Source organism: Chelonia mydas, chromosome 2, assembly GCF_015237465.2.
Source record: "Chelonia mydas isolate rCheMyd1 chromosome 2, rCheMyd1.pri.v2, whole genome shotgun sequence".
In the NCBI taxonomy this organism is placed as follows: Eukaryota; Metazoa; Chordata; order Testudines; family Cheloniidae; genus Chelonia; species Chelonia mydas.
Window position 1 is genome coordinate 234,725,784 of NC_057850.1, and position 15,326 is coordinate 234,741,109.

Here is a 15,326-nt window from a genome sequence, read left to right on the forward strand (position 1 = left end):
CAAAATTAATCTACGGTCAGTTTAACATCCTATTAAACTGACCGTAGATTAATTTTGCTTGTACGCTTACTTTCCATGTTTCAACTCTCTCTTTCACTCAAAATAGGGGTCCATTCTGGCAAAGGGAACTGCCTCAAGCACTCTTACTTCCACAGACAACAGGATCAGGTCCAAAAGCTTCATTTGGTAAAGACGGTTTATGTACTTAACCAATGATACAATACCAAGTTTACCTATTTTAGCCTGGGTCTAAGGGCTTAGTTTGTAGGGCTCCACCTGGCCACGACTACTGCATGATAAAGCTCAACAATGAAAAGTTCATGAAGTATTTACTTCACGGAAACATCCCAATGGAGTAGGTGATGTTTTGCAAAACACTGAGCACAATTCCATTTTAAAAGCCTATTACTAGCTGGCTTTGGTTTAGCAAACCATTATGTTCTTAATGGCGAGAGACTATTTCAATGCCAGAAACTTAAAACATACCATGGATATCTCAACGAATTGCACTATATTGCTCGTGCATGTGGGGTAGGAAATTTTGCAATGCAGATGCTGTCTAGGTGACAAAAAAGGTACCTTTTTTCAATCCTGTTAATTCACTACACTTAATTCACAACCCTATCTGTGGCCTTTTTTCATCTAGACATTGAAAAAGATTCCTTCCTTCCTTCCCCCCCCCCCCCCAAGTGTGTTAGCATAATTTGAAACACCTTTGAACATTCTGCGTACACACGGTGTAACACCTTTAAAAATCACATTCCCTGGCTGTATGGTAACCTGAAGCCTAGGTTAGATAGAGTAACACACAGCTGCAGAGTTAAGGGTAACACTGAGCCCTTTGTTTTTTCACTTGATATTTTACACATTTTTCCAGCAGTTACTTAATTTAAAATGGGACTTCAAACTACATTTCCTTGAGTGGTCAACCATTACAAAATTGTAATAGACAATATCCATCAATTTGTGCTATAGAATGTGTTTTGTTTTAAAATTAAACATGAAAAAACTATTCCTGTCAATTAATATATCCGTATCAAAGTGTGGTTATCAATCTGAAGAGAGGCTCTGAAAATGGCATGAAGTGAGGTTCAACATTTTCCCCTCTCTTGCTGATCTATCTTCTCAAATTTGTTCGGCTTGAAAAAATCAAAGAAATTTTTCTAGCCTCCAGTGCTGAAACTTCAAATCCAAGGATGAGTTTAAGTGTTCTGTTCTCACATCATCATCAGTGGAAGAGATTCTGCATGCTCATTTTAGCTAACAATTTTGTGATGATACACAAGGCAGAAGACATTTGAGCTCTTTTCTCCTCCACTTCATTAGCCCTCCAATGCCAACATGAGCAAAAACATCATCTCTTCCAGAAAAGTAAATAATATGCTTCAGGGCACACACAAGGCCAAATCTTTTACCCTCACACATTAAGTGACAGTATAGCCAAGTGATCCTTTCTGCACTTGCCATGGAGAAGCAGTTTGGAGCAGGGATGGGACATGGATAGTGAATCCACTAGCCCCAGCAAAAGTTGCCTGCGTATTTTTGTGCTGAGTCATCTACAGAGCTGAGTTCTCTGGCTTGCAGGGGAATGATTCCTAAAAATCTTGCCTCCAACCAGAAGAATCACACCTGCTCCACCATGCCTGGGGCCTTTTAACAACATAGCGGAAAGTAGGGTTTTTTTGCACAGAGAACAAATAAGTTAACTAACAAGACGTCAATTTGCTGACCATAACTGCACTTTACACTTCAGTGGGCTTTTCTGTGATCAATTATGGATCACAACGGCACAATATTTTCATCTTTCAACATTAGCCTCATACTCTGAGCTGAACAATAGTTTATCACCTCTCTGCTGCCAACAGGGTGATCCAAATTCAAGAGCAGGATAAAATTCCTGTGCCTTCAGAGCCTATATGCTTTACAGAGGTTAAATACTCATTCACTAGGAAAGGCTGTGCCACCACCACTACACTGTTGAAATTCCACCTCTGCCAGTATTTGGTAACTGGCTGCTTTCCCAATGCATTCAGCTGCAGGCAAGCAGTCTTCACAGGGAGGCAACGGAGGAGAAACTGACAGCACATGCACACACAAAAAAGTACATTTTAAAAACACAAACACTGTTCAATGCAACAGATTCTTGAATCCAAATGAGTTCAGATCTTGTTATTCCAGTTAGCTATTTTACTAATGAAGCTAAAGCAGCTGGTACATCAAATTATTATGAAATAAAAAAAACTGATAGCAGTCTATCCATAGTGCTCAAAGCTTCAGACAGGTTTTTTTTTTTTAAATCTATCATCACTCAGGAAGAGTGCTCATTTTTTAAAGTACCATTTCATAATTAATTAAATCCTTGCCCCTCTCCATTTAGAATAAACTCTGGAAACTCGAAATAAGTTATTCCTTTATTTCACATGTGATACATGTACACATTGGTTTGTTATTGCATATTTCTCTTAAGTAGGATATTGCCACTGATCTTTAATAGAGAAGACATAAGTTACTCGGCACTTGTTTTGAGGGAATGAAGTAGTAATCAAGGGACTTTGTAAGCCAATACAAAAAAGTGGGGTACAGTGGAACAATTTTTAGCTTAGCAACTCTGGCTAATTTTCTTCAAAAAATGTGAAATCCTGACAATTATGGTGGACATATTTCCATAGCTGGAGACTCAGAATCTTCTTCTTACTGATTAATCAAAGCAGAAAGAAGTCCAAAAATATTTTTGAATTACTATTAGTTTCAATCTTTATAATCTTCTTCCTAATTAAAGATATATATTCACCCAGAAAGACCACCACCCCCTACCCTCCAAAAAAAAAAAAAAAAACATAAGAAGAGGGAAGCATTAGCCTCCAACTCCCCATGTAATGGAACCTGAACCTCTCAGCATCATCAACAGGCTGTGTGTGAAAGCATGTGGAAAGAGTGCGCACATGTAATGTAGTGATTCATTTCTTTCAGTAACATTTTACCCAAACCTCCCCTTGCCCAATAACATTTTCTCTTTTTTAAAAAATTGTTTTGAAAGAAGTTTGTTACTAATTCCAATCTTCTCATCCCTGTTCTATGATAGATACCCCCATGTCTCTTCGTTTTGAATTCTGGAGATTGCATTTCACACACTCCACTCCTTACCAGTTTTGTTCTTTCCTCCTTCAAGACTTAGACTTTAGCTCTTTCACTTTGTACATTTGTTTACTCATTTCATTCCTTTATCTTGTCTTGCTTCCATATAAACAACTTCTTTGCTTCCCTTCGTCTGCATTCTTTGAAAGGGAATACTCATTAGGGGGGCCCTATTCATGTTCTCATTACCTCAGTCCCTTTCTTTTTGCCAGCCTCCAGGGATATCCCATTTGTTTTCTTCCTCTCTTGTAGAACCGCATCTCTTCCTGAATGCATCCCTTTCTCACAGTTTTCCTCTCCCTACTTCCCACAGTCATTCTCCTTCCAGTACTTCCCTAGCCCAGTAAGCATGAAAGTCTTGCAGAGCCAGAGAGACAATGAACTGAAAGGCTAGACAAGTAAATTGCACTAGTACAAAGGAGCACACACGGGGGTATGGCTTTTCAGAAGATGGCCATAATAAAGCAGCAACTACCCAGGCTCTAATCCTACAAGGTTCTGGGCACCTTTACTTCCCAGCAACATCTGGACTGGGCCCACAATCAAAGTACTACAGTTCTAAAACTGTACCACCCTCAGGCTGAAATGAGCTATCAGTACCTGCTTTCACTTGCATTTAAGGGCCCAGTCATGCAAGGTACTGCAGGTCATTATTCCCATCTAAATCAATGGGAATGGATACCCCTTAGCACCAGGGATCAGGATTTTTGTATTGCTGATAGAAGGACTCTGTAAAGTCCCTACGGACACAGGTCATGCTGTTAGTAATGTCAGAATGCAATTTATATTTTCTGTACTGACACTCCCTAACCTAAAACTTCAAACACCACTCTCTCTTTAGCAGTTATAGTACAAGAACTTCAAAGGCCAAGCACTCTACATTTTACAAGATATTTGGAGAAGGGACCAAATGCTGTTCACTTTTTCAACAGGTCTACTCACAGGAGAAAAGCTCATAGCTATTTAAAAGTCAATAGCTTCTAGGTGTTGGTTTCTCTTTTCTTTATGTGCTAAATGTTACCAATGTTAAAAAAAAAAAAGAAGAAGAAGAAACTGAAGTGGAAAATAAATAACCTTTTCTGTAACTAGTGCCTGTTAACATACAGTATATACTGCAACAAAGAGTATACAAATCTTCTTTGATCTAGCGGTAACATCTGGAAACAATTTTAGAAAACAACTAGGGCTACAGTCGAAAAATCTGCAACTGCTGAAATATTTTGTGAAATATCAGTGAAAGAAACTGGATGTTCCCTGTTAGTTTGAAATTTGTCCATTTCTGGATAGCTTTGGAGTTGGACTCATTTCCCTTTTACTAGTTTGTTAATGACAAACATTACAAGGCTCAAGCCCAGCACTGCTTCTGAGCCCTTTTAAGTTAAATGCCCCTTCTCAGAGATCTGCTGGATAACGTAATTCAGCACTGAGGCAGTTTAATTTTTTATTTGTCTTCCAGCACCAGACTTGCTGAGCCACTACAGTGACTCAAACAACATTTTCTTTTTTACAACTGGGAGGGGTCATCATACACATACATACACACACACCAGATGCCCCAAAATACTTTCAGAACTTCCTTAGACTGTACTACCTTCCCCCCCGCCCAACCCTTTTGGTTTTGTTACTGCTTGCAAAATATTTCTGAGCAAGAAGAGCTATGCAATGCTCTAGATTTATAGAAAGAAAACTCCATTTTATTTTCAGTGTATTAGGTCAGTACTGTTGCACATTTTATTCAATTTATATTTACATGAAAAAAGTTGCTTTCAGGGAAAAAAATGTTTTCTTTTGGAGCAGCTGCTCATTGGCCTAAACAAAAGGAAATTTTAAGGCAACACGAACCTTACTGTTTATATCATCTTCATTTTTTCTTTTTCCTTTTAATCCAGCTTGTTTTGCCTAAAGTCAGTTTAAGTGTACTAAGATGCAAAGAGATGTCATAGTCTATGGCACAAATAAGAACGTGTTACTTCCAATGGCATTTTTTAAATAAACATCAGCAACCATTATTAGAAAGGTTAAAGTGTAGAGGACTATGAGATTCAAATGGTTTCCCGCTGGTTGAAGCCTATCACCTAGAACAGTGTTTCTCAACCTGGGGGTCGTGAGACGGGCTTGGGCAGGGGCAGGTGTTAGAGGGTAGGAAGCAGGGCAATTGTCTGGGGACCCACAGCACAGAGGCCCTCATGAAGCTAATTTACGTGTTTCATCACAAAGCCACAAGCGGGGGGCAATTTTTCTTAAGTCCAAAGGGGGTCACCAGCACAAAAAGGTTGAGAGACACTAGCCTAGAACAAGGAAGCCTGGCAACTCCCTACAACCTAAGTACGAACTTTAAACTGATCCTCCAAAGTAGATACAGTGATTGTTCCCCTTAACATGCCAAGTTCTTTCACAGCCCCCACCTCCCGAGCACTGATTAAAAAGCTATGAAATACCGTTAATAGATTCTGAATAGAGTTTATATATTACACACCGATGTAACTCTCAAACCATTTTTCCCACACGCTCAAATAGATTATTTCCATCATAAAAGAATATGTATATATTAAGAAGCCCCATAATATTAAGTTAAATAATGTACACTGTATGTGTGGAGTTTTTATACTGTCCAGCTTAAGGACTATATTTATCAGATTGATAAAAAGATGGGTAGGCACCATACTTGTGAGAAACATCCTAATTTTCATGGATTTATTCTTACTAACAATAGTCGATCAGTTATATTCTTTATGAAAAGGACAGTCAAGGGTCCATCTATGTCTGCAAACTGTACACTTATATTTTTAAAATATTTATTTTTCCTAGTCTTTATGGTGATGAACTTCCAAACATGAACTTAATGTAAACCAACACAGTGTTTCTTTCCTGAGACTGCAGAAAACTCCAACCCCTCTGCTCCTGCTTACAGCTTTTGCCAAGCAATAGAGCAAAATTAACAGTCAGTTCAGTTTCATTGCTTCTATTCAGACCCACCATCAGTAAAGTGGTCAAGAATCATTCTTACAGAACTATGAGCAGCCATGGAAGTACCCAGTCATTCAAATCAATCTTTGGCTGGGTGACGTGGTAAATTTTTCAAGCATTGCACATCAAAAGTCAAATACTGGACCGATAAATTTCAGCCTCAGGTTATACAACTGAAATGAGTAACGGGTTCTTTTCCTATTCTGAGGCTAGCTTAGGGTACATTTATTTAGCTTTAAAGGAGGCTCAAGATTTATGCAAAGACTGAAATAAGTGATGCCCAATAAAATCAGATTTTTCACTGAAGCAACTGAGTATTTGTCATGTCACTTTTTCTCCTGTGTGCTCTTACTGAGACACCAGAGAATACTTTAGGGTTAGAAGTGACTGTAGTGGTCCCAGCTAAGCTAGCCCTCATAAACCTAGGTCCCAGTTATGCAAAGCGTAGCAGCATACAGTTCCTGAGTGAAGCCCCACTCAAGTCAGTGGAGTTCCATGTTGCCACAGCAGTCCATCCATGCACTACACAACGCAGCACCAGGACCCTAGAAACCATGGGCTGGTCTATATCACTAGGACTGAGTTTTTCAGTAATTATTTTGGGGGTGGGGTGGAGGTGAGAAACTGTTTTATGTTGCAAATATCAAAAAAGTGATGGAAATCAGGTATTTTTTTAAAGTCATTATCACTGTATCATAACAGACTATCTTTGAGGGATTAGCTTTTAAACCAACAAACTTATTTTGAAGTGAATGCATGGTTTCTGGTACTTTGTTTCACTTGTGCCACATTGCTAGCACTGATGAGCACATAACAGGAAAAAGTGCAGCACATTCACTAGGAGTACAAATTTCCCACACTCCCTGCCAATGCACTTCAGTTCTAGGCACAAAGCTGAAACTTTGTGAGGCCCAGCTCTCAAGTAGCTGAGACCCCATACCCACTTGATGCTTGACCTTTTTGCTTAGACAGCCAACAACGCCAGTTGTGGCATGTACTCCGATATCCACGAGCATTTAGGGTGCGAGATGACCAATGCACCTCACTCAGGTGATCAAACAACTGTCAGATAGCAGATACGTTCTGTCACTACTGTCCCAGTGTGAATTTAAAACTGACAACTAAGCTTTGTTCCAGATGTTCTATATTACATCGCTATCTCCCACCAAAAAATTTGCTTTGATTTTCTGGGGGAATGAGGGAAAATAGATCTAAGGAACCATTTGAAGCAAGTCTACAGCCTCATTTTCACTCTCAGACTCAAGTCACAATCTCTGAAAGTTTCTCTTAAAATCTTTAGGGTGCCAATAGGGGGATTGGAGGCCTTCTTGCTACTATCTCAAGCAGGAGATTACCAGGTGAGATTCTTTGGCTTGTGTTCCGCAGGAGTTCAGATAAGATGCTCAAAATGGTCCCTTTGACCTTAATCTACCTATGAATCACTTTTCCCTACCTGGCAGTTTTCAGTACTTTTGGTGGATACTGGCATTGTAGCCTCCAATGAAAGTACACCCATTTGATTCTCTCTCTCTCTCTTTGAGGTGTGCCATCAACCACTTGCTGTCTACTGGCCTCTGCCGTGGCTTTGTCTCTCTCAAGACTCTCAATGAAATATATTCAACTTCTCATTTACTCTGCACATTTACATGTCCAGTCACACACATCAAACGTTAAGAAAATAACACATACAATTGCTTCCATCATTTTCACCTCCAGAGTAACTGTGCATTATCTTTTTTATTGTAAACTTTACATTCTTTATATATTTTCAAACACTTACAGCGACAAAAATCAAGGACCAGGCTGGTACAAATTCAAAAATGAGAACCAAAAAGGGACCTCATACCAAAGCCACCGAAGACTAAAAATACCAAACAGATAATCTGCTCCTCTTTAGAGGACATGTCCCAGCTTCTTACAAATATATAACTAACTTTTCTGACAAATTTCAGAATCTTGGGTATTTAAGTCAATCTTTTGGTGAAGTTATTCAACTTGAATTGTTCAGTTGCTTGTGCCCTTATCTGTAGCAGTCCATAATACATATTTTAATCTAGTTACTGTGTCAAACAGTTTATTGGCATCAATCCATGCATTTCCTTTGAAAATCATAAACACTCCCAAGATACTCTAGCTCTCAACTCATTATTCAGTTACATAGGCCAAGTCTTCTTGTTCTTTTTTCATAATTCATACCCTCAAAGTCCCCCTACAACATTCTGATTGCCACCCTCTGTAACTTTCAAACTCATTACTATAATATTGTGAGCAGAACTACTCAAAAACTTCTGCTTTCCCCATAAGTAGGTTTTGGAAAATGTACCCATCACCTACTAGTCAGGGTAAAATGCATTGGTGCAAGTCAGTGGTTTATACCAGTGAGCGTTTCTTCATTAGGGGTCTACATCAGTCAAATTACACTGATGTTGCAATACCAGTGGCTAAAATCCCAATGGAGACACGGCCTTAGAGTCTGCCAAACTTGACTGCATTCTCCAAAGAAAGATTTCTTCTTATCCTGGGCAAGTGGATTGTAAGCCCTGCTTACAATTCAAGAATGCATCATATTGAGAGCTGGGTTTGTTGGGTGGGTTTTTTTGTTTGTTTTAAACTCGTTGAGAAAAAGCAGTTTATATTTCAACTATACAACCTTTATTGGAATATTTTAAAAGATAGAGTACTTGTAATAAAGCTTTCAAGAAAATGTTTAGACTTTTCATCACATCGGCATGGGGATGCAGTCCATCATACTAACAAGTTAACCCATATTTAAAGAGAGATTTTGCATCTATAATGGGAAATATTCACAATTAAAATATAAAGGGGACTGATTTCCTCATTCCTAATCATCAAATGCAACTACAGAATGATAAAAGGCAATAACCGAAGACAATGAAATGTGTTATTCATATGCTATTTAATTTTATTTTTTATTTTAATAGTAAGGGTTTCTTTTCTGACGCTAATTTCCTGTTTTTAAACAGGTGCTGTTTCCATTCCCACCACTTCGATTCAATTCAAATAATTCCAAGTGAGAAAAATAAAATTAAAATAAAGGTTAAACATTGAGTTACACACTCAGTATTTTATGAACACATTTGCACACATAATTCCAAACAGGGTCTTTAGTGCCAGAATAACTCCATTGGTATTTCTTGATTTGTACAGTATGCATGTAGACGGCTAGTGTTGTGTCGGCATATCAAAACCACTCTTCGTTTAGATCTACTGCTAGTCCCAAACTGAAAACTGTGGAAAGAGAGCTAAGCTCAGTGTGGTTCTGATCCTGCAAAGCCTTACTCATGTGCTTTACACCCTGCAAGCAGCTCTGCTGAAATCACTCAGACTACGCACAATATGCAAAATTAAGCAGGTGCATACATTTTTGCAGGATTGGGGCCTATAGTCTCATGTAAATGTTAAAACATTATATAAACTTCTATCAGATTTCTGCTTTCCTGCATGAGGCTATAACTGACTCTAGAGTAGTATGTTTTGGAAAAGTCAGAAAAACTTCAAATGATGTCAACATGATACCAAAAATAAATTTAAAAAAAACATACTTGTTCCCTCAAATATATAAAACTCATTATATTCCTTGCCTCCTTTTCTTTTTAAAAAGTGAAGAGCTGTAGAACTGTTGAACTCCAATATAAAAAGACCATCTAATTTACACTAGAAGGGTGGGGCAGTGACCATAAAAATCTGATATTACCATACCTAACTATTTCCATATTACTCTCTCATGAACATCCGCACTGTTACTTGGGAAACGTTTGGTAAAAACTATATATATTTATTTACAGAGGCACTCATGGACTCAACACTATATTATCCAAGTGTCTTAATGGAAGATCTGCAATGCATATAATGTCAAACCTCACTTTCAAATTAACAGTAGAAAACCCTAAAAGAAAGGCCTGTGGTCTCAGTTGGGGTAGATTAGCATTTTCACAACAGAATTTCCACATAATAGAAGCCATCTCTTTGTAATTAACACCATTCCAACCCCACACAACTGCAACAAAGCTTACCCCGTGCAAAATACACACAGTAAAATAAAAAGCAAACTGGTCCTTTCCAAAACCCAAGATCAAGAGCTCTGAAGTCTAGGAGCGAGCAAAGTTGTAAATTATCTTTAAATAATTGATCTGTCAATATATCACATTTCAGAGGTTCTTAATTTATTTTTTTCCCCATAATGTTTATAATAATAATATATAATAACACAGAGCTTTTGTCATTGGCCCCTCCCCTCCATTTGCAAACATACAAGCAAACATCCTTCCCACTCATTCTCACATAACTTCCCTGTGTTACATACTGCAGTTTGCTCACATGGAAATATAATATTAAGAATGTATTTGTAGCTGTCTTTAACGCAATTTAACAGCTGGAAATAAGAACATGATCCAGTACAATATGACCAGCCAGATATTCATTCCCAGACCAGTTTGGGAACCACAGATTTAATATAATGGTATTAATGTAACATTAATATTGTATAAATTAGGGACCAATCCTGCAAATATTTACTGCCAAACATAGTCCCATTTAAGTGAGTAGCATTAAGCTCATCAGTCAGGGTTTACAGTGTTGTGTCTTAATTTTAAGAGTGCTTTGGGACATTGTCTTTTATTTGCATATGAAATGCCATGCACATTAATGAAGCTGTATAAATAACTACAGTTGGTATATAGTAAAAAGTTTCACTGAAAGATGTCAAGATGCTATTTCCCTAGTCAATGCCATGTGACATTACACTTAAGAGGCATATTAAAAATACACTCAGAAGTAGTGATTGTCCCAGAAAAAAAATCTTCAAGAAAAAGGAAACAAAACAGGGAAACTTGGGTTGCCCCTTTTCCAATACCAGTCATGGGTTTTCTTTGGAAAAAACCCATGCACATAACTTCCAATCCACCAATGCTAATGCCAACAGACTTTAAACTACAGTTTGGTGCAATTTCAAAAAATCTTGAAGTAACAATTTCTACACTGAAACTCTGCAATCAAGTCCTGCACAGAAAAAAATTTCAGAAAGGTAAAAAATAATTCATACCCAACTACTTGAGCAAAGTTAGTGGCGGGGGGGAGGGAAGCACTAGCCGAAATTTCATTAAACTGACTGGTCTTTATCAAATAGGTCTGGGAATTAAGTTGATCAGAAATGAAAAATGTTTTGCAGCAAAAAAGTAAAATATTGTAAGTGTATACAGATGGGCAGATACAATTGTTTGTAAATGACTATATTTAATCATACACCAACACCATATAGAAACTGTTCCAGACAAGTTGTAATTATTATTAACATCACCAAAAAGCAAGTAGGAAGTCAATTACATTTCGAAACATAAAGGTAATGGATATATTTCCAGCACAGAGGCTCCCTACACTGTCAACTTTTTTTCGCAATAACTGGAAGAGTAAACGATTCTCTGTGTTGACATGAGCATTTCTGACACAGACAAGAGGGCATCGACTTGCTGTGAAGATTGTGCTGCTTCACATTAGTGATCATCCTAGCAAATAATCCAACAAAACGCTCTTTAACCCATCACTAACTTTTTTATTCTGCAGCCCATCCTCTTTCCAGCACCTTTCTGTTCTCCGGTAGTGCAAGGGACATATTACTTTTTCAGATATAAACACTAGATGCCTGTTGTTTTGTTAACTCCACACATTTCACTGCTCTTTTCCTCCTGGGCCTGGAGCAGCCGGGAAGCCTGGGGCTGGATTTGAACTCTTTGCAGTAACTACTGCTCAGGAAAGAGAAATCATTTTAAAGGAGACTTGCTTTGGGGATTTTAATTTTGTTCTGTTTCAAACACCAGGCTTTGAACAAATGTAACAAAACCTAAAGCATGCGGTTACACAGCCTTCTCCAGGACAATTAAACTAACAAGATGTGACCCCCGAAGTGACAGCCAATATCCCAGTTTGTATGGACCTGGTGCACTTAGGGTGTATGCAACCAACAATAAGAAAAACGGGGGGGAGGGGAGAATTCCCCCCCCCCACCCTTTTCAAAAGCACACCTACAAGAGGCTCACTTGCTCGTTACAAAATAGTAACGAACAAAGAGTTCAGGCCCCAAAACACACAAGTCTTTGCGACTGTATCTCGCTCCCGGATAAATCTCAGCTCCCACCGATGGGTACAAAGAAGCCATGTTCAGCTAGCAGCTCCTTTCACACAGACACACGCTCCCTGTCCCCAGGGCCGGGCCAGACAGCCCAGCAGCGCTTTCAACTTTACTGTCAGGAAAACTAGACCGCTGCCCCCAGGCGCAAGCAGCGCTTCTGGCCCAAACTCTCCGCGCTTCTTCCGTCCCTGGAGCTCTCCGCCAGGTGGGACACACAAACTCCCCTCCTCGCCCAGGACAGGGGGGCTGCGGAGGCCAGGCCCCTCCGGCCCCATGCCCACGTCTCTCCCCAGCCGAGCAGCCTGCACCTTCCCCCCTTTCCAGGAAGCGCCATATTGATCCCAGGCGCCCTCTCCCTGCTCCGGCTGCTCCTTCCCCCGTTCGCTGCCCCGGGCGCGCACCCTCACCTTGGCGATCGCCTTCTTGTACCTGGTCACCGCTTGCTGGATGAGGCTGAAAACTTTCATGTTGCCGTCCCCGCAGGGCACGACCACCCGGGTCCGCCCGAAGCACACCGTGACTTTCATCCTGCCCCGCACACGCTGCCCGCCCGCCCGCGCTCGGCCCCCAGCTCCGGGCGCGCCTGGCTCTGCGCCCCCCGCGGCCAGCCGCCAGCACCGGGCAGGAGCCCGGCCCCAGGGAGGGCGGCTGCGGCGGCGGCGGCGGCTGCTGCTGCTACGGACCGGCCGAGTCCCGGGCCGGCGCTGCGGGGGCCCCGCTCACATGCTCGGCCGCCGCCGGGGCGGTGCCAGCGCTCGCTGCTGCCTCTGGCCACCTGTTCCGCGTCTCCTCCTGCGCGCAGCGAGGCGGCGGCCGCGGCGGCTCACTCCCATGCGGCGGGGGAAGGGCCGCGCTGTCTCCCCGCTATGGCCGCGCAGGGCATTGCCGCTCGCCCGGCCTCCGGGCCCGGCCCTCCCCCACCGGCGGCAAAAGCGGGCCTGGGTGTGGGGCTGCGCCTCCTGACACATGCCCGGGGCAGCGGGGAGGGTCATGGGGGCGAGCCCGGGGGAGGGGAGAGCCGGGAATAGGGCCGAGGCCCATGGGGCGCTGTTTACGCGGGACTCTCCTAAGGGCTGTGAAAGAAGGAGGCGGCCCCACAGCCGTGTCCTTGCCGCAGTGGGGAGCCCTGCTCAGCCCCGGCGCGGGTGATTCGTGCCTCGTTCACCCTACAGCGCTTTTCGGCCCCAGACCTCTCTGCCTCCCCCGGGAAGGGGAGTGTTGCTATCCCTGCCAAGTCAAGCTGCAAGCAGCCATAGAAGGAGAGAGGGGACCTGGTGGGTAAAAGGGGGCCCACTTTGACATCCCCCACCACTTCACCTGGCGGGGGCAGGTTTTAAACCTCCGCACCCCCCTCCAGGTGCCTCTCTTCACACCCTCGCTTCTGCTGCTTTTAGGTGCTTTTCCCAAATTCGTGCTTTTCCCAAAATGTCAAGGGCCTGTTTTGTCCAGGTGGGTGCGAGCTGCGCCACACTCACCTCTGCCTAGGGGCCCAGGGCCCTGGCTCCTGGAGGCACCTGAGTGTAGCAGAATCTCAGCTTTCATTTTAAACAAGCTCCCAGCCCTGGTCCTTGCAAAGAAAAGCTTGGAAACACATGATATGTGTGTAACAGACTACCCCATGCATCTCTATGGGTGTTAACTGCTGGGGGGGGGGAACCTAACTACTCCCAGCAGAGGACTCCATGTATAGCAGGAGGGGACAAGTGCAGTTGGCTACTAAGCAGATGCACTCTGCTCCTTTTGAGGGAAGAGGGCCGATGCTGGTGTTCCTCAGTGACCCTGCCTCGTGGAAGGGGGGCACTGTCATTCCATGTGGGGAGCAGGGCCATGACACAAACGTGGGCTGTAGGGGTGGAGCCATGGTGTGCCTACCTCTTCAGGTTGCTTTCATCAGCCACCCACTCTGAAATCAATTTCTAGCCAGATATTTTGCATGTTCCAGACATGTCAGGTGAAAGAGTTATAGCAGCCACTTTTGGCAATTTTTGCTGGCGGACAAAAGGCAGGGCGGACTGGAACAATGCACAGGAGCACACACACACACACAAACTGGATCAGTGTGGGCAGATCCCTGTTGACTTCAATGGGTGTTCACCTGTATCGATCCAAGTGAGGTGGGGATGGAAGGAGCCATGGACAGAAATTCTGTTTCCTGCCCCCAAAGATCTTTACCAGATCCTAGGTCCTCACAATTTCCCACCTTGTGGCTTATCAACAAGAGGAGCAGCTATACCTATCTGTTGACTCAGAGCAGTCTCCCAGCACTCTAAGGCTGCTCTCAGTCATCAAGACTGGGAAGTAGAGGACCCTGAACCCCAAGAAGCTTGGTTAGTCAATAGGAGACATAGGCCAAAATTTACAGCAGTGCATGGGGAAATGAACCATCCTCCCTTTTGGTGTTTTCACAGAGTCACCATATGAGACAGATGTGGGAGTACAAGGAATGAGACCATATTGGTCAGCTTGATAGGGAGCAGCATGAGGAGAAAGCACAAAGGTGCTTGTTTGAAATGTTAACACCATGGGCTGATCACAGCAGAGTGTTAACTGCTCAATAGCAAATGAGACGATAATTTCATAGATTCCAAGGCCAGAAGGGACCATTGTGATCATGTAGTCTGACCTCCTGTCTAACACCAGCCATAAAACTTCCCAAAATAATTCCTAGACCAGATCTTTTAGGAAACATCCAATTTTGATTTAAAAATTCTCCATGATGGAGAATCCACCACAACCCTTGGTAAATTGGTCCAATGGTTAATTACTCTTATCACTAAAATTTACACCTAATTTCCAGTCTGAATTTATCTAGCTTCATCTTCCAGCTATTGGATCATGTTATACCTTCTCTGCTAGACCGAAGAGCCTATTATTAAATATTTTTTTCCCTCTCTAGGCACTTATAGGCTGTAATCAAGTCACCCCTTAACCTTCTCCTCATTAAGCTAAATAGATAGAGCTCCTTGAGTCTATCACTATAATGCATGTTTTTTAATCCTTTAATCTTTCTCATGGCTCTTCTCTGAACTCTCTCCAATTTATCAACTTCCTACTTGAACTGTGGGCACCAGAACTGGAC

General features: G+C 42.1%; 1 protein-coding gene across 16 annotated transcripts in view; it reads right to left on the reverse strand.

Moving 5' to 3' along the window:
* PARD3 (par-3 family cell polarity regulator) overlaps positions 1 to 13,122 on the reverse strand; it is a 645,228-nt gene extending 632,106 nt beyond the window's left edge. For 8 of the 16 annotated variants that reach the window (XM_043541459.1, XM_037890969.2, XM_043541457.1 and 5 more), the window contains exon 1: positions 12,655 to 13,120. In XM_043541459.1, the coding sequence (XP_043397394.1) occupies positions 12,655 to 12,774 (120 nt within the window). In that variant the 5' untranslated portion in view covers positions 12,775 to 13,120. Of the gene's footprint in view, positions 1 to 12,654 lie in introns of all 16 variants that reach the window. The other 8 variants (XM_043541458.1, XM_037890968.2, XM_043541454.1 and 5 more) reach the window with 2 other exon arrangements.
* Between the last annotated feature and the right edge of the window lie 2,204 nt (positions 13,123 to 15,326).